Source organism: Dama dama, chromosome 4, assembly GCF_033118175.1.
Source record: "Dama dama isolate Ldn47 chromosome 4, ASM3311817v1, whole genome shotgun sequence".
Lineage (NCBI taxonomy): Eukaryota > Metazoa > Chordata > Mammalia > Artiodactyla > Cervidae > Dama > Dama dama.
Genome location: NC_083684.1, coordinates 58,812,424 through 58,831,437, shown reverse-complemented (window position 1 = coordinate 58,831,437; position 19,014 = coordinate 58,812,424). Strand labels below are relative to the sequence as shown.

At 49.8% G+C, this 19,014-nt stretch overlaps 1 protein-coding gene across 2 annotated transcripts; it reads left to right on the top strand.

The window, feature by feature from the left end:
* The first annotated feature begins 6,899 nt into the window (after nucleotides 1-6,899).
* On the top strand, nucleotides 6,900-18,100 carry GPR4 (G protein-coupled receptor 4). Of its 2 annotated transcripts, none has more exons than XM_061139618.1 (2): nucleotides 6,900-6,997; nucleotides 15,124-18,100. In XM_061139618.1, the coding sequence occupies exon 2, from the start codon at nucleotides 15,978-15,980 to the stop codon at nucleotides 17,064-17,066; it is 1,089 nt and encodes a 362-aa protein (XP_060995601.1). In that variant the 5' UTR covers nucleotides 6,900-6,997; nucleotides 15,124-15,977; the 3' UTR covers nucleotides 17,067-18,100. The 2 variants fall into 2 exon arrangements, with proteins under 2 accessions (XP_060995601.1, XP_060995602.1); XM_061139619.1 differs by lacking the exon at nucleotides 6,900-6,997 and adding an exon at nucleotides 9,534-10,011.
* Nucleotides 18,101-19,014: the final 914 nt, after the last annotated feature.

Sequence of the window (19,014 nt, the reverse complement as noted above, 5' to 3'; positions counted from 1 at the left end):
GGTGGAGTGTCAGGGTCTGTGTATGGGAGTATCTATAGATTGAGTGTGTCTATAAGTATATGTGTGTGTGTGTGTGTGTATTACAGTGTTTGTGATGAGAGACCATTATTAGGTCTTAATTGGTCTTTAAGCTTGATAGAAACCAAGCTAGCTCTAACTTAGGCCAAAGGAGTACTCAGTTGGGCGACATACCCAAACAAGGAAAGGCAGTTGTCCCCTCTGAATTTCAGGGCCCATGAACCAAGGGTTTGAGACCAATCAAGGTATTCCATACCTTCTCTGATCTTCTGCAAGTCAGCTTTTTTCTCTGGGAACAGCATTCTCCATGCAACAGAAGGATGGCATCCGGCAGTTTGAACCCCAAGCCCAAAAATCCCAAAGAAGGGCTATGAATGGCCCATCTGCAAATCAATCAACTTGGACTGTTGGTTGGTCTACTGTGATTGGTTAGTTCCACTTATGTGCTGCCCAGTCCTGGACCGATGATTGTGGCCAGGAAGATGGAATCATTAAAAACATGGAAGCCTCACTTGAACCATAGGGTTGAAATAGGGCAAGGAAAGTTTTCAGAAAAGAGGACTGATGACACTATAGAGATCTAGCGGATGAGGTATGAGCGTTCTGCATTACAAGAGACAGAAACCTAATTTCATCCAGCAGAAACAATAAGAAGCAATTGCCAGGTCGTGGAACTGAGTAGTCCAGGAGGGTTCTAGCTGGATTGTGGTGATTGGGTTTCTCCCTTTGGGGATTTCTCAATTTTTTATCTGTAATCTTGAGCAAATTTTGAACTTTAACCTTTTATTGATGTGTTGATACGTTACATTCAGAAAAGTACACTCATCATAAATGTACAAAAACAAATGGATCCAATCCATGCAGCCATCTCCCAGGTGATAACATAGAACATCCCCAGCCCCCAGAAAGCCCCCTTGAGTCCCTTCCTAGTCATTGCTCCCCTCTCCCCTCAATAATCGCTACCCTACTTCTCACACCATAGAACAGTTTTACCCATTTTTGAACTTCAAATCGGAGGTCAGCAAACTTTCCAGAAAGGGCCAGTTAGTAAATATTTTAGACTTTAGAAGCCACTCAGTCTCTGTCCCAAGTAACTCTGACCTTGTCCGTGTGAAAGCGACCACAGACAACGCGTGCATAAATGAGCTTGGCAGTGTTCAAATAAAGCTATTTATGGATACCGAAACTTGAGTTTCACAATGTTTTTGCTGTGTCATGAGATACTATTGTTTTAGTCTCATTGTATTTAGAAGTGTGAAAACCATCTTAGCTCACGGGCCATACAAAGATGGGCAGTAGATATGATTTGGTCCACAGTGGTACTGATAGTTTGCCCACTTTTGCTTTAAATCATGGAGTATGAACTCTTTTTGGACCTGGCTTCTCCCCTGGAGCCGGGTTCTTAACCTCGCAAGGCCTCAGTCTCCTGGTGTATAAAATAGAAGTTAATAATAGCACCTTCCCCCTAGGGGTGCTGTGAAAATGACTTAAATACCCACGGAAAGTTTAGGACAGGGCCTGACACATAAAAAGCCTTCTAGAAATGTTCGCTGATTATTTTTACACTTGAGAACACAGACACCGTGGCTGCAGGCATTCTGCCAGGCCACATGACAACAAAGCCAGAGGAAGTCTTTCTCTCATGGTGTTCCTGTCTCCAGAGGAATCAGATTGGCTCAGCTTGGATCCTGTGCCCAGTCTCTATGGCCCAGGGCAGCAGTCCCTAACCTTTTTGGCACTAGGAGACTGATTTTGTGGAAGACAACTTTTCCATGGGCCAGGGTAGGGGGATGGTTTGGGGATGATTCAAGTGCATTACATTTACTGTGCATTTTATTATTACATCAGCCCCACCTCAGATCATCAGGCATTAGATCCCGGAGGTTGGGGACCCCTGGCCTAGGGGCTAGGGTCATGTGATTGGCCAGGCCTGGGTCACTGGCTCATCTCTTTGCTTAGGAAGGGGTTAATGTATGATACCTAGGACTGATAGCCCCACCTACACCTCATGGAATGGTGGGGGAGTTCTCTCGGAAGGGAGGAAGGGAGATGAAGTTACCAGCCACCTCAGCCTATTTATGTCAAGGTGAGTGGTACACTGGAGGGCAGGGTCAGCAATGTTTCTGAGAGTTTGAAGACCCCTGTTCCCAGTATCTATTGTTTCAGAACAAAGCTTTTCAAAATTTAATGGTTTAGCAGGACTTCCCTGGTGGTCTAGTAGCTAGGACTTTGTGTTTCCAATGGTGGGGGCCTGGGTTCGATACCTGGTCAGGGAATTAGATACTACATGCTGCAACTAGATCCAGTGTGGCCAAGTAATTAAAAATAAAATACTTTCTTTAAAAAAAAAGTTCAAAGGAGAGTTAAAAAACTCAATTGCTTAAAACAACAACCATTTTGCTATGACTTATAGTTTGGTGTTAGCCGTTCACACATGATGAAAGTTTGGGTTCCATCTTCTGCTGTTGTGAATAATGCTGTGATAAATATTCATACATATGCATGCATGCTAAGTTGCTTCGGTTACGTTTGACTTTTTGTGACCCTATGAACTGTAGCCCACACAGCTCCTTTGTCCATGGGATTCTCCAGGCAAGAATATTGGAGTTGTTATGCCCTCCTCCAAGGGATTTTCTTGACTCAGGGATTGAACCCATGTCTCGTATTACATCTCCTGTGTTGGCAGGCGGACTCCTTACTGCTAGCGCCACCTGGGGAGCCCAAACATTCATATACAAGATGTTATTTGGACATATGTTTTCATTTCTCTTGGGTATATACCTAGGAGTAGAATTACTGGGCCATATGGTAATTCTGTTTAACTTTTTGAGAAACCTCTGTGTGTATGCGGTTAACAATTCTGAAATAACTATAGACTCAGAGGAAGTTGCCAACAGAGAATAGAGAGGTCCTCTATACCCTTCATCGAGTTTACCCCGGTGGTAACATCCTATGCAACTATACTACACTAGCAAACTTGGAAACTGGCCCTGGTGAGTCTACAGACCTTATTCAGATTTAACCTGTTTTACATGTCCTCTTGTGTCTATGTGTGTGTATGCAGTTTTATCACATGTATAGATTTTTTTCAGGAGGATTCCGGAAAAGGTTATAAATTCCCTTTTGTTTCTACAGTATTTCCAAATTATACCTGCTGTTTATATACAAGTATGTTTGCTCTCTGGTCTTTGGCTAGTTAACAAGCCCTAATAAGCACAATGAGTTCTGTCATCTGGGCTGAACGTACTTCAGGTATGCGATGATATTCTAAAGAAGTCTTTAAATTAGTGATAGGATATCCTGCTTGATAACATCTAGTTTCAGTTTTGAAGTAGTGTATTAGTCAGAGAAAACCCCAGACAAACAGAGCCAGTGGGGTTTATATATTATAAGGAATTGGTTCCCTCAATTGTGGAAACTGATAAGTCCCAAGATCTGCTGGGTCAATCAGCAAGCTGGAGAACTAGAAGAGGCAGAGATGCAGTTTCCAGTCTGAGTTATTCACATGAAGTGCTTAGAATGGTACTTTGACTGTAGTAAGTGGTCATTGTTAGCTGCCCTTATTTTTCCCTCATTTCTTCCTTTTCAGGCCAACATCTTCTCCTGTCCCCATCTCTTATCTCCAGCCACTTGAATCGCGGTACTTGCCCTTCCCTGTGACATTTCATGCCTCTGAGCTTCAGCACATGCTGTTCCTTCCCTGCTGGTATACCCTTTTGAATTTGTCCACCCAGACAACTCCCATTCGATAGGCAGAGTCCAGCAATCATATCCCGACTCCAGACCCCTACGTTTTCGATCAAACTCTCCTTTCCTGGGATCAAAGTCTGCTTTCCTGTCCTCCAGCTTTTTGACCCTTCCCTACTGTCCAAGTTCTGGGGAAGTAAGTGGTCCAGCTCCATCAAAGCATCCCTTTCCCTGGGTCTTGGAGCTCTGTCGCCCCCTTGTGCCCAGCCTCAGACCTGCGTGGAAAAATATGCATAGAAAGTTCTGGGAGAATAGTGCAGGTGCTGGGAAAGATTGAAGGCCGAAGGAGAAGGGGACGACAGAGGATGAGATGGTTGGATGGCATCACCGACTCACTGGACATGAGTTTGGGTAAGCTCCGGGAGTTGGTGATGGACAGGGAGGCCTGGCATGCTGCAGCCCATGGGGTCGCAAAGAGTCGGACACGTCTGAGTGAATGAACTGAACTGAACTGAGTGCAGGTGATTCTCCACAGTGCACCTAAGGGTCACTCTCAGCCTTTCTCCTCCAGCTCTGGGTACTGTGAGAGTGCCCTGTGTGGACTTCATGCATGAGAGTCCATTGGTTGGGTTCTTCCCGTTACAAGCACTGACAGGAAATCTGAAGGTCAGTAGTGGGGGAAGAGGTTGGAGTATTTATTTCCCAGGCCTCTCTCTGCATCCCTGCAGTTTTGCCAGTGGATGTTCTCTATCTAGAGCTACAGCTCCTCTTGTGGCTCAGACGGTAAAGAACCTGCCTGCAGTGTGGGAGATCTGGATTCGGCCCCTGAATCAGGAAGATCCCCTGGAGAAGAGAATGGCAATCCCTTGGACAGAGGAGTCTGGCAGGTTACAGTCCATAGGGTCGCAAAGAGTAGGCACTACTGAAGCGATTCAGCACATGAGCTCTTTGAATGGCTACCTGTTTCCTGCCAGAATCCTAATTGAATCACGTTATAAACTTAGGGTGAGTCCATGAGAGAAGGGGACCCTCGCCCACCAGGGCACCTCAGAGTTTCTCTTTAGAAGGACCTTGGGATGGCCAAGGAGCTGACGGGAGGACTTGTCTGAAAGCTGGTAAACTTTACATGGGGTTATTTGTGGAGAGGGGCTAAATTCTTCATGACACTTCCATTGGTATGTCTCTCTGCCTGTCCCCTTGAGGGAGGGTAGAAGCAAAAAGCTTTTATTCCTGTGTGCATTTCAGGTCACTTGGGTACTTGGTTAACTCTTACTTTCTATTTGCCTCCAGAGCCCTGAGAGGAAAGGGGTACTATGGTTCAGAGAGGTGAAGTCACCTGTCCAAGGCCACACAGTGAATGATTATAATAGCTACCTTAAACAAAGCAGAACAGAACTGTTTCATTTCATTTCCATGAAGTTCGAGAACAGGCAACACTCATTTCCAGTAAAAAAAAAAAAAAAAAAAAGGCATGGAGTGTCTCTGGGGGTAAAGTAGAGGGTGAGTGCCCTGGAAAGGAGCAAAAAACCTAAACAAAACAGTGGTCGCTGGTGATGGAAATGTTTATGTTTTAATTTGGGTGCTTAGTCACATGGGTGTATCTGTTTGTCACAACTTATTGGGCTGCTCCCTTAAGATCCCGGCATTTTTATTCTCAAAATAAATAAACAGGGATTTTCCTGGTGGTCCAGTTGTTAAAAATCAGCCTTCCAATGCAGGGGAAGCAGATTCCATGCCTGGTCAGGGAACTAGGATCCTACATGCCATGGGGCAACGAAGTCAGCGCACCTCAACTAGAGAAGCCCTCACGCCACAATGAAGACCCAGAGTAGCCAAAATAATAATTATCACTGTGTGTGTGTGAGAGTGTGCACGTGCGTGCGTGCTCAGTCATGTCTGATTCTGCGACCCCATGGGCTGTAGCCTGCCAGCCTTCCCTGTCCACGGAATTTTCCAGGCAAGAATACTGGAGTGGGTTACCATTTCCTTCTCCAGGTGATCTTCCCCACCTAGGGATTGAACCCTTGTCTCTTGCATCTCTGGCATTGGCAGATGGGTTCTTTACCAGCTGAGCCCCTGAGGAAGCCCCAATAATTATTATACTAAAAGAATAATAAATAAACAAAAAAGAATTTGCAAGCCCGATAGCTGTCACTTTTCCTCCACACTGTGCCAGGTCTTGGTTGCCAAGTATGGGATCTAGCTCCCTGACCAGAGATCGAACCCAGGCTCCCTGCATTGGCAGCTCAGAGTCTTAGCCACTGAACCACCAAGGAAGTCCTAGCTGTCACTTTTTCCTAAAAAAATAAAATTTATTTTTTATTAGTTGTCACTTTTAAGTGTTACATCCCAGGTCTGTCCAAAGTGCTTTGCCTAAGAATGGATCAGTTTATGAAGGAGATGATGATAACATATAAATCAGCAGATATTTTTGCAGCATTTAATATTTATGTATTTACTCCTTGAAAACAACGTGTACTGCACATGTACTATGTAGTAAAGTAACCAAACAGAAAAATGACACTCCTCCTAGTGGGAAGGCAGATAATTAGAAAAACAACAACAAAAGAAGTGGAATACACAGACTGTTGGGACACTTTCTATGGGGAAAAGCAAATAAAGCAGGGAGAAAGGAAGTCTTGGGTGGGGATGTCATGTTTTACAGACTTTATAGTATGACATCCTCATGATAAAAGGACTATGAGAGACCACACGATCAGAAGAGGAAACAGAGGCACCCAAAGGTCACCACCCTAAGTCTGGGCAAGAGACAGGGCTGGAGCTGGAAACCCCAAGAGAGATTCCTTCCAGGGGTGGCCCTGACCATGGGCATGGGGAACTAACAGACCCCTCATTCTCTCCCTTGGGGAAGTGGGAGTGCAGTGACCACAAAGTTAATGACTTGGGTCTGGGGTCTCCCTAAACCCCCGTCCCCCACCTCCCCAAAGCTTAAGGCTTTACCTAGTAGGAGTGCAGGGTTGGAGAGAGGTAAGTAAAGGAATTTATGAGATGGAGGCTTCCAGGCTGGGGACGTTGAAGGACTCGGGGGTGTTTCACCAGCAGGTGAGGTTTCTCCAGAGCTGGAAGGCTTTAGTGGGGTGAAGGGGTTAAGGGGGAGCGATAATGGAGGAGTTAACGGGGGCGGGCCCGGTCGGGGCGGGGCGGGGCCTCGGCTGGTGGCTCTGGCCCGGGGCCGGGAGGAGTCGCCGCCGGGTCCCTGCGCCGCCGCGGAGCCCGGATCCCCCAGCCGCAGGGAGAGGCGCCGCCCGCCCCGTCCAGCCGCCCCGCGCAGGTAGGCGCCGGTTCCTCCCCGGTCCGCGCAGGTCCCGCGGCCCCGGCGGCCGCTCGTCCCCGCGTCCGTCCGCTGCCTCAGTCTCCCGCGTGGCCTCGGTCCCCGCCCCTCTCTGGGGCTGGCTCTCCCTGCGTCTCCGCGGCTGACTTTGTCTCTGGGTCTGTCTCCATCTCTCCGTCGGTCTCTGATGTCTCTCTGGATCTGCGGTCCCTCTCCCTCTGCTCGTGTCTCCCCTTCGCCATCTCGATGTCTCTGTGTCGGTATCTTTTATCTCTGCCTCTCCGTCTCTCTCTCACTCCGTTTGCCTGTATCCCTGGGTCTTGATGAACTCTCAGTCTATACGGATCTCTCTGCCTCCGTCTCCCCGTTTCTGGGCATCTCTTTGCCTTTTTTCTTCCTGTCTCTCTATCTCTCCATCTCTCCGTATGCCGCTGTCTCTGTCTCCACGTATCTTAGACCCGGTTCTGGCAACTTCACTCCGTCGTCATCCTTCTCCAACTTTCCCCTGGGCTGAGGATCTTCTTGGGAGTCGGGTAGGGGGCAGTAGGATTACCACCGGGGCAGGTGGACTTTGAGGACCCCTGTGACCTGGGCTCCCCCTTAACAGAGTCACCCCATTGCTCTGGAGGTTGCCCCCACCCCACCCTCCAATTTCAGGAATTCCTGGCTGGGGGAGGGGGTGAACTTCCTCCCCAACTTCCTCCAGTCCAGGATTTGGCTGGGTCACCCATTAACTCCTTCCTGCCGTGGCTTCATCCCCGCCCCCCCCCTCCGCCCCCCCGCTTCAACCACCCTGAAGGACAGCTCTGGAATTTCTGTGAGATGCTGGTTGTGGAATGAATGTCATATATACTCAGGTGGGATGAGGTCTGGGGGATTTTCTGGAGGGCAGAGATAAAGATGATGGGGGCCATACCCCTCCTCACCCCCAACCAGGGCCCTCCACCAGCCACACTTCTCTTGAACTCACCAGTGTGTCCCTGCGTGCTCAGTTGTGTCCGACTCTTTGCGACCCCGTTGACTGTAGCCCGCCAGGCTCCACTGTTCATGGGATTTTCCAGGCAAGAATACTGGAGTGGGTTGCCATTTTCTTCTCCAGGAGATCCTCCCCTCCAGGGATCAAACCCACATCTTCCTGCTTCTCCTGCACTGCAGGCAGAATCTTTACCGCTAAACCACTGGGGAAGAATTCACCAAGGGCCCCCCAACTCTGTCTCTGTGGATGAGCTTAACTTCAGGTTTGGGGTGAGGATGGGGAGGTTGTCCTCTCTGGGCGGGGCTTCAGTAGGAGAAAATGAGAGAGACTGATAGTTTTTTCGGGGGGGAGGGAGCTCCAAAACTCTGGGAATCACAGCATCAAGAAGTTTTGAATGTGAACTCTTTTTTTTAAATTAATTTTTAAATTAGAGTATCGTCAGTTTTGAATGTGAAGTCTTTGCATGAAAGGACCCAAGTATGTGAGAATGATCCGAAAGGAAGATTGGGAGAGCTCAAACCTTCAAGTTAAAGGCCTTGGGGTATTTGAATCTTTCAGTCCAAAAAGATGGGCTTTGGAATATTGGCAGTTTTCAGTGGTCGCAATCAAGAGCTCAAAAGTGCTGTCAGAGCCAGCTAGACCAAACCCCCCATTTCAGAGATGGGGAAACTGAGGCCCAAGTGTAGAGGTCCCCAAGGTGAATCAGTTTCAGGCTGGGTTGGGACTCTGGTTCCACTGAAGCCCAAATCCAAAGAAGTGGCTTCTTTTGCTGCCACTACCTCAGATTAATGTGGGGAAGGAGGTCTTCACAGGGAAGAGGGAAGAATGCCAGGGTAAGTGTGAATGGCTGGAACCCAGGAGGGAGCGTTTTTTAGAAGCAGAGGAGAGAAAATATTTCTAAAGCCACAGTGGTGGAGAGGGAGAGGGGATAAGAGTTGGTTGGAGTGGAAGGGGTGGAATTTCAGAGGAGGGAAGAGAAGAGGGGAAGTGGGGAGGGGGGCAGAGATTCACTCCCGCCTGACTCTGTCTCCTGACCCTCCCCATGAAGCCCACTGCTCCTGCAGGACAGGGCCTATAATTTGGTTTGTGTCTAGACAAATAATAACTCAGCCTCAGCCAGTATGTGATCCAGTGGGGTGGGATGAGACAAAGTTTCTGGGCCAGGTATAGAGAGGCAGCCTGGGCTCTTAGTGTCCCCACCAGGGAGAAAGAATTTAGGGGCCAGGTAAATGTGACTACCCACCCCCCGCCAACATTGAATTCTTAGTATTTTACAATTCTGCACAATTTTAGAACTTCAGGCTGCTGGAATGTAAAAAAAAAAAAAAAACAAACACAAAACCAGAAGAAAGAAAGGGAGAAAAAGGAAATGGGGTTCACCATATCTGTAAAAAAGAAAGGGGAAATACAGATTCATGTTTGGTGGGCAAAGATAATGATCACTGAGAGTTTAATAATAGATTATGAAAGTTGTACAATTTTTTTTTTAAAAAAAGCATAGAGCGTTCTAACAATAGAACTTGAGAATCCTGGAATGTGAATTTCCTGGGATATTGGAAACCTAGAAAGGTAAGGGTATGGAAGCCGCCATAATAATAATAATAGAGTGGAAGGAAGGTAAAGCTCTAAAAGGTTATAATAATAGAATAGTAAACCATGGCCTGGACTAACAATAGAACCTGAGGATCTGAGAGCCTTGGGAATCTAGAACATCCGAGGAGTAGAGTCAAGGACCCTCCCTGGTGTCCCTTCTGGGTGGTGTGGGGGACATGTGTGGGGGGATGGGTATCCCTTCGGTAGAAATGGGGAAACTGAGGCCAGCAGAGTGGTCACGGTGGCCTGACTGTCCCCGGTTTCCGCCGGCCAGCCGCCAAGGCGCCAGGTGGGGAGCGAGGCTCTGTGATCACATTTCGTTCCCCTAATGAGCAGACCAACCGGAGCTGACTGGTCCCCACGGGGCTGACAGGGGAGCAGGAGCCTTCAGAGGAGGGAAGTGGGGAGTGAGAGAGGTGACCTGGAGGCTTCTAGGACAAGGCTGGTGAGTGAAGGGGGTGTGGGGGCTATATTACCTCTCCCTCTTGCCCTTTCAAGCCCCTAGCCCCAAGCCTTCAGCCTTGCAGGACTGAGAAGCTGGCTTGAGCAGCTGAGACTGTGCAAAGTAGGGTCAGGGGTCTGACAGTCCTTTCTGTCACCCCACTATCGCTCCACATTCCCAACTTATCTCTCTTCCCTGGCCCTCTGAGAGGGACCAGCAGGGACCAGGAGGTTGGGGGGTGTGGGCTTGGGGGAGAGACTGCTGGGCAAGGGAGTCAGGTGATGGAGGGGCACGCAAGACCCCCGAGGTCACTTGCCTTCTGGTGGTGAGAGAGTCTGTGGGTTTTTCAGCAGAGTCTCAAAGAGGGCTGAGAACCTCAGAAAGACTTGAGAAAAAATTACAAGAGTGCAGGGAGGGAAGAGAGAAAACATTCTTTTTCGTTAAGAACGACTGATCTAGGCAGCCTTGACATGTCATGTGACTTAGACAGCTAACTGCCTTGTTGGTATCTTTGTGTGGGGGGGTTGATGTTGGGCAGATCTCAGGTGGGGGAGACGAGAGGGCTGAATGCCCCTCCCCCCACGCCTAGCATCCCCCAAGAAGCAGGTGGGTTGAAGAAGAGGGAGAGGAGGAGGGAGGGGCGAGTGTCCTACTGGTTGCCCCTGGAGGAAATTAGCAATGGGAAGTGCATTTCCTTTGTCTGCAGGAAATCAGTCTCCGGCCTGTGTACCCACCCCAGCCTCAGAAGAACTGGGGGGTTCTTGAGAGGGTGGGACAAAGGGAATTTCTCCACTCTAAGCGCCTCCTCTCATTATGAACTGGTTCATTTCTCATGTCAGCTCCGCAGTGCCTGTGGAATAGTAATAATTGTTCGAACACTGCTCAATTTATAGATAATATCACCTCTACCAAGGATTTTGTTTCTTTCTTTAAAGTTAATTTTATTTTTCAAGTTGAAGTATAGTTGATTTTGGTGCTGTTAGATAGCATCACTGACTCAATGGACATGAATGTGAGCAAACTCCAGGAGATGGTAGAGGACAGACAGAGGAGCCTGGCGTGCTGCAGTCCATGGGGTTACAAAGGGCTGGACGTGACTTAGCAACTGAACAACAACAGTAGTTGATTGACAATGTTGTGCCCATCTCTGCTATATGGCAAAGTGACTCAGTTATACACATTCTTGTTTTTTAAATATTCTTTCCATTATAGTTTGTCACGGATGTGGAGTTAAGAAAATATTCACACACAAAATTATTCATAACCTAAAAGTTGAGAGTTAAGTTACATTTTACTGGGTGAGGATTTTTAGGACTTCAAGCCTGGGAGTCAGCATCTCAAGTCACCCAGAGAAAACATGCTCCAAGGAGCCAGGTTATATAGATGTTTTGCAACAAAGGGCAGGTAGTCTGAACATCAGAAGATTATTGTCAATTAAAGAAAACCAGATATCCCAAGTTGAGGAATTTAGCGCTTTTCTATGTATTATGGGAAGATGTAAGAGTCTGGGCTCAGTGAAATCATTCTTTTGATTTGCACCTCAGCTATCTGGGGTCAGTATCCTGTGTTTTCACATCCTGAGCTTCCTAGGGGTAGGGGGAACTCACCATGGGGAGTGGTTGCAGTCTGATGGCTGCTAGATGGCAGGTATTCTTTCCTTCCTGAGTTCCCTCAAGGCTCACCAGCTCACCATCCATTGTGGCCGCAGTTGCTGGTGACTGTGACATCCTTGTTTACTGATACAGCAGGAACTATTTCATTTCTCACAGGATATTGAATATAGTTCCCTGTGAATAAGTTGGGAGATGTTTTATCCTCTTCAATTTTCTGTAAGAGTTTGTATTGAATTGATATTTTCTTCTGTGTGTTTTTTTTTGGGGGGGGGGCCATGCCATGCAGCATGCAGAATCCTAGTTCTGCAGACCAGGGATCAAGCCCACACCCCCTGCAGTGGAAGCAAGGAGCCTTAACCACTGGACCACCAGGAAGTCCCAAAGATTTTTGTATCTGTGACGTGACTGGTATAAAAGTTGTGCCCCACCTCCCCTTCATGCAGAAGGGGAAACTGAGGCTCCTGAAGGAGAAGTAATTCCCTTGGTGTTACAGGCTGAAGGAGAGACCCAGGGCAGAGAGAGAGAGAGGTGTTTTGAGTGATTTGTTCCAGGCTGAAGGAGGGGTGGTTCAGTTCAAAGGGAGGGACCAGATTGCACTGTTCCAGTCAGCAGCAAGCCCCCTCCCTCCCATCTCCACAGGATCCAGGAGTGTCTGTGAGTCTGAGGTGCAGGCCGCCCTTCTGTCCTGGAGGACCCCACAGGGGGTAGGATTTACTAAGCCGGGACTCAGCCCTGACCTTTCAAAGTCAATTATGCAGCAGAGAGAGCCTGCCCTTTTCACTTTTTCCTTCCTCATCTCTTTATCTCTGGGACCCTGCAGGGACTCGCTGGAGCTTGAAGTGGGGGGTGGTGCTGCCTCAAGGGGAGGGGGAGCCTGTGTGGGAGCAAGGGCTGACCAAATGCCTGTTCCCTGAGTCCAAAGGCATTTATTGAGTGCCTACTGTATGCTGGGCCTGTCCTGGGTGCTGGCGATAGCTACAGCAGTCAATACCCGGTCCCTGCTCTCCCAGAATGTCCATTCAAGACAGACAGGCAGACACAAACAAGATGCGAGGTGATGTGAAGAGAGTTGTTTAGTCACTCAGTCATGTCTGACTCTTTTACGACCCCACGGACTGTAGCCCGCCAGGCTCCTCTGTCCATGGGTTTTCCCCTAGGCAAGAATACTGGAATGGGTTGCTATTTCCTTTCCCAGGGGATCTTCCCAACCCAGGGATGGAACCCATGTGTCCTATGTTGACAGGCATACTTTTTTTTTTAACCATTGAGCCACCAAGGAAGCCCTGGGACTATGGATAAGCATATTTTCATTTTGCATTTGTGCATTTTCTAAATTTCCTTCAATAATGACAGATTTCCCTCACTTTTTGAACTTCCAAGTACCCAATCTATTCAATCTATCCCTTTAACATCAACTTCATAGCCATTGCCTCTGTCCTGACTCAGTCCTCTTTCTTGCCTTGACTTTTACAACAACCTTCTCCAGCTGTGAGTAAACTAACAAGAAGCACCTCACAGACGTGTGTACCTCTCTCCCACCAGCCATCTATGATGGCAGAAATCATGTCTTATTTATATTTATCTTCAGTGTCCAGTCCCGTGCAGGGCCTAGAGGAGGCACTCAGATGTTGGAGAAACTGAAGTTCTCCTCAAATAGGATGTAACCTCCTGGAAAAGGAGAGCCCTATCTTGAGATTCTGTGATTCCTGTAATTCCTCCACACAATGGGTGGGTGTGGGTGGGCAGGACTGTGGGTAGAGAGGGCCTCCCTGAGGAAGTGATGGAGGTATGGGAGCTAGTCCTAAGTAGATTGGAAGGAAGGACAGAGGTGGTGAGACTGGAAAGAAGGTCCAGCCTTGAGTCTGCTGAGGTGGGGGAGGGAGAGGTGGGCACGAAAGTCAGCTAGGCTGCGAAGGCTGGTCAGGCAGCGCCTTGTCACCTGGGGGGAAGACTTGAGATTTTGTCCCAAGTCCATGGGGAAGTTATTGGAGGATTTCAAGCAGAGAAAGATTAATAACAAGAGCTGATGGACATGTTAGAGAGAACTGTCTGGCTGCCACGTGGGAAGTGAGTGGAGGGAAGCCAGAGTGGCATGCAGGAAAGCCTTGGGGAGGCTCAACTGCAAGGTCCAAACCAGCGGTCATGGTGGAGCAGAGTGGGCAGCGGCTGGGGTTTAGAGACATGCCCAGGGGTTTTAGAGACATGCCCGGGGTTTTAGAGTGGGTTCAGAATTTAGTGTGGAGGTTAGGGAGAGCCCAGAGGACTCTCCCATGGGAAGATGCTGCTCAGGCACCTGGGAGGTTCCTGTGGGCCTGCTGGATGCCTTGGGGCTCATCCCTTCCCCTTTTTGGCCCCTCGGTTTCCTCATCTGTCCTACTGACTCAACCAGTGGTTTTCAAAATGTGTCCTGGGGACCCTTCAGAGGTGGACTTCCTCCCGCCACCTCCTTTTATCTAGAGCACTGAGTAACTTCCCCTTTTCACTGTCGTAGATGAGATTTCCTGTTGAGATATGTTGTTTTCTTTTAAGTGGTTCCACAGCCTACAAACTGATGCAAACCGCTGGATGGAATGGCCTCTAAAGGTGCCTCTACTTCAGGACTTCACTCCCCTCCTCTCGGGGGCTGACAGTGGTCCCGGGCTTGGTCCAACACTGTCTTTTGCTCTGTGCTTGAAGATCTCCCCAGGACCAGGGGGTGACATGCCCAAGACTCTCACTCGGGGAAGTCAGAGAGAAGCGGGAAGAGATAATGAAGGGGGTGGTCTCTGAGGGAGGGGACTCCTGGCACTGCCCCCAGGGCTCCCCCTTGGTAGATTGCGTTCTCATAACTTCCCTGCCCCAGCCCCCTGCAGCTATGCTTCCATGGGCTGTCAGCTGAGGGCCTCTCTCTGTCCAATTTTTCTTGGGTGAAAACTGACGTTCAGGCTGGAGAAAGGAGGTGAGAGCCAAGATTTTCTCCCTCTCCCATTATCAGGACCTTGGACAGGTCTCTGAACTGCTGTGTGCCTCAGTTTGTCAAATAAATTCACATCCACAAAGTGCAAAAGACAAGGTCTGCTATGTAACAGGACTCAAAAAAAACTTTAGTTGTTATTATCACCACCATCATCATCATTGTCAAGAATTTGGAGCCCTGGGTTAGGAGTAGGAAGCTGGTTCCATGACTGCCTTGCTGTACATCCCTTGAGGGGAGTGACCCAGCCTCTCTGGGTCCTGTCTCTATGTCTATAATATGATAGGTGAAACTAGTTCAGCATTTCCCAAAGCATGATATGAGACTTGTGCCAGTTTTAAGTGGTTTCTGGAAGAAAGTTTGAAAAAAAAAACTATTAGGGAAAAACTATAACTGACATCTCAAATCTGTGTTTTCAGTGATCTGTTGCTTAGATTAAGCATCATTAAGGTGCCTACCCTCTGGAGCTCACCAGAGTCAATGACAAAAGGGCGTGGGGAGCAGAGGGAAGTCCCTGACACCTCTCACGGCAGTCCTCTTTCCCCACAGGTACCGCAGAGTCAGCTCTGAACTGTGAAGCAGGGCCACCTCATCTCAACTGCTCAGCCCCCATCAGGACCAAGCTGGAGCCCCTCCCATGTCCCCGTTAAACTTCCTGTATTGGTAACCCTGTGCTGACAGAGCCGTTACTCACCACCTTCCTGTTTCTTTAAAACCCTTCCACATTCCCCAGACTAAGTCCTCCCTATCTTTCATCCCTCATAGGACACCCCCTTTTTTTGTAGTCTTCTCCTCTTTGGTTACCTCCCTTATTTCCTTATTTCTTTACTGGGTTCCTAGGAGGTGTCAGCACCCCTATCCATCTGGCCTGGTCTTCTCCACTCCCAAACTGTGGGCTGCCCTATCTCAATACTATCCCATACATTTCCTGCGTCTTCTTGGACATTTCACCTCACTGTTACTTCAGCATAGCCATGCTTACTTTCTACATCCTCCACAAATCTCTGTCTCTCACCACTGCCCACTGATGCCTTCATCTCTCCCGTATAAACACTCCCCTTGGTCAATCGTGTGTTACCCCAGCACTCTCCCATTTAAGCTCTGGTTGGGTCTATAAAACCTCCTTGATAAAGCTCTTTGTTAATCCTGCCACCCCCAAACCTCCCTCCTGTCGTAATTCTATCCCTTCTCCAACTTTTCCCTCTGAAGCCTCTGTCCTTCCCTGCCTAACCTGGCCCACGATTCGCAGCCCACCTCATCCTCTAACCCCGTGAACTGCCCCCCACCATGTTCCCCTGAGCCTCCAAGGAGGGGGCTCAGGGAGGCCTGATGGCCTCCCGCCCCCCGTGGCCCCACAGCCCCCGTGGGCCAGGGGAAGCACCCCAAAAGACCCAGTGCCAAGGATGGGCAACCGCACCTTGGAGGGCTGCCATGTGGACTCTCGCGTGGACCACCTCTTCCCACCCTCCCTCTACATCTTCGTCATTGGTGTGGGGCTGCCCACCAACTGCCTGGCCCTGTGGGCCGCCTACCGCCAGGTGAGGCAACGCAACGAGTTGGGCGTGTACCTGATGAACCTCAGCATCGCTGACCTGCTGTACATCTGCACCCTGCCGCTGTGGGTGGACTACTTCCTGCACCACGACAACTGGATCCATGGCCCCGGCTCCTGCAAGCTCTTCGGGTTCATCTTTTACACCAACATCTACATCAGCATCGCCTTCCTGTGCTGCATCTCGGTGGACCGGTACCTGGCCGTGGCCCACCCGCTGCGGTTCACCCGCCTGCGCCGTGTCAAGACGGCTGTGGCCGTGAGCTCCGTGGTCTGGGCCACGGAGCTGGGTGCCAACTCGGCACCCCTGTTCCATGACGAGCTCTTCCGCGACCGTTATAACCACACCTTCTGCTTCGAGAAGTTCCCCATGGAGGGCTGGGTGGCCTGGATGAACCTCTACCGGGTCTTCGTGGGCTTCCTCTTCCCCTGGGCCCTCATGCTGCTGTCCTACCGCGGCATCCTGCGGGCCGTGCGGGGCAGCGTGTCCACCGAGCGCCAGGAGAAGGTCAAGATCAAGAGGCTGGCCCTCAGCCTCATCGCCATCGTGCTGGTCTGCTTCGCGCCCTACCACGTGCTCCTGCTGTCGCGGAGCGCTGTCTACCTGCGACGCCCCCGGGACTGTGGCTTCGAGGAGCGAGTCTTCTCGGCATATCACAGCTCGCTGGCCTTCACCAGCCTCAACTGCGTGGCTGATCCCATCCTCTACTGTCTCGTCAACGAGGGCGCCCGCAGTGACGTGGCCAAGGGCCTGCACCACCTGCTCCGCTTTCTGGCCAGCGACAAGCCCCAGGAGATGGCCAACGCCTCGCTCACGCTGGAGACCCCGCTCACTTCCAAGAGGAACAGCATGGCCAAGGCCATGGCAGCCGGCTGGGGGGCAGCTCTGCCCACCCAAGGGGACCAGGTGCAGCTGAAGATGCTGCCGCCGGCACAGTGAACCTTGAATCCTGCAGAGCCCCCACTCCCCCACTCCCTTCCCTTCTGGCCCAGTGTATGCAAATTGTATGTAAATAAGGCCCTGATACTATTCATAAAATGTAAGAAAATAGGAAAACAGTGAGGCTGATGTGTCACTGATCAGTCATCATCCTCTGCCATGACCCTCTGACAATTCAGTAGAACTGTGCCAAGCCCTGTGCTGGGTGGTGCCTGACCCGGCAGTGACAAATGGCAGCTCTGCCTCTGTCCTCACGGCTCCCCTTCCAATGGAAGAGACAGAGCTATCCCGGGAGGGTGATGCTCCAGAGTGGGCAGGGCTCAGGCAGGGGAGCCCAGGGGCTGGGGGAACCCAAGAGGGTCTCTGGCACAGTCTGGGGGATGGAAATGGCTTCCTAGAGGAGGGGACCAATAGATTAAGTTTCCAGAAGGTAAAGACAAAGAAGTCAGGATTATTTCCAACAAGGGAGTAAAAGTCTGTGATTCAAGGGGAAAGTGGAAGGAGAAATTCATTGAGTATTAAACAATCACTTGTGTCTTTGGGAAGCACCTGGTCATATAGAGTAGAGAGAGAGCAGGACAGAACATTTCAGAGTTTGGAGATAAACAGATTTCTCCAAGTGAGGCCTGAGGAGGAGGAGGGAGCATGTCAGAATCCAAATAAAAGGCCATTGGTCAACTGTCTGGAGGAGCAGGGAGCAGGATAGGCTTGGGAACGGGGCTCAGGACAAGAGAAGGGTATTCATTCATTCAAGAGAGATTTATTTATACCTATGCTGGCTGGTATAAACAAACAGTGACCAAGACAGCCCAGGCCCCGCCATCATGGAGCTCACAGTAAATGAGTAAATAAAGATAAATATTAAATTTGGAATCGAAGGACTTCCTTGGCAGTCCAGTGGTTAAGACTCCGCACTTCCACTGCAAGGAGCACAGGTTCAATCCTTAGTTGGTGAACTAAGATCCCATATGCTGTGTGGTGCAGCCAAAAAAAAAATGGAATTGGTAAGGATAATGGAGCAAAATAAAGCCAATTGAGAGGACAGAAAAAGACATGGAGTCTGATCTGGATCAGGAGAGTGGGGAGGGCTCACTGAGAAGGGGGCATTTGAGAAAAGACCTGAAGGAGGTGAGGGTTCAGATGGGAGAGCACTGCAGGCAGAGGGAACAGCAGGTTGAAAGCCCTGGAGTAAGAGAGTGCCTGAATTTTGAGGGCCAGCAAGTACACCCAGCAGTGTGGTGGGAGCGAAGGTGTGGGAGGACATTAAGAATGGAGATGAGACAGGTAGGGACAGGCGCCGATGTCCCAGAGCATTGTGAATCCATACGAGGACCTTGCCTTTTATTACAAGATAAATGGGAACCACAGAGGGGCTCTTAGCAAAGAACATTTGGGATTGACTTAAATGTTAACAGGAGTCCCAAGCTGTTGAGTAGGGAACAGAATAGGGCAAGTAAAGGCAGAAGCCAGAAGCCCAGGCAGGAAATGCTGACAGCTGGACCAGGGTCAGGGTGGAGCAAGCAAGGATCAGTGTCAGCTTTGGGATTTCTCTTGAAGGAATCCAATGATGGAAGAAATACAAGACCCTGTGGGATTGTGTAACCCTAATCCCTTGCCCATCCTGGGAAAAGGGTGACCAGAGGACCTGAATTAGAAGGAACTCTGGGAATGATCCCAGGCACTATTCACCAGAGAGGCCAAGTCATTAGCCCAAGGTCACACAGCCGGTGAGTCAGTGCTGAGACCATCCTGGGTTCCCTTTCCCCTCCCTGCCTCTGCCTCTGTTCCCACGCCCCAGAGTGGTCAAGGCTGCTGCCCTGGCTAATGGCGTTCCCCTCCCTCCCCTGGCCCTCAGGGGTCAACCAGGAATGGCTGTCCTTCCAGAACCAGACTGGAGAGCAGGAGGAGGAAACACCCAGCTCTGGACAGGCCTTGACCCCTCTGGGTG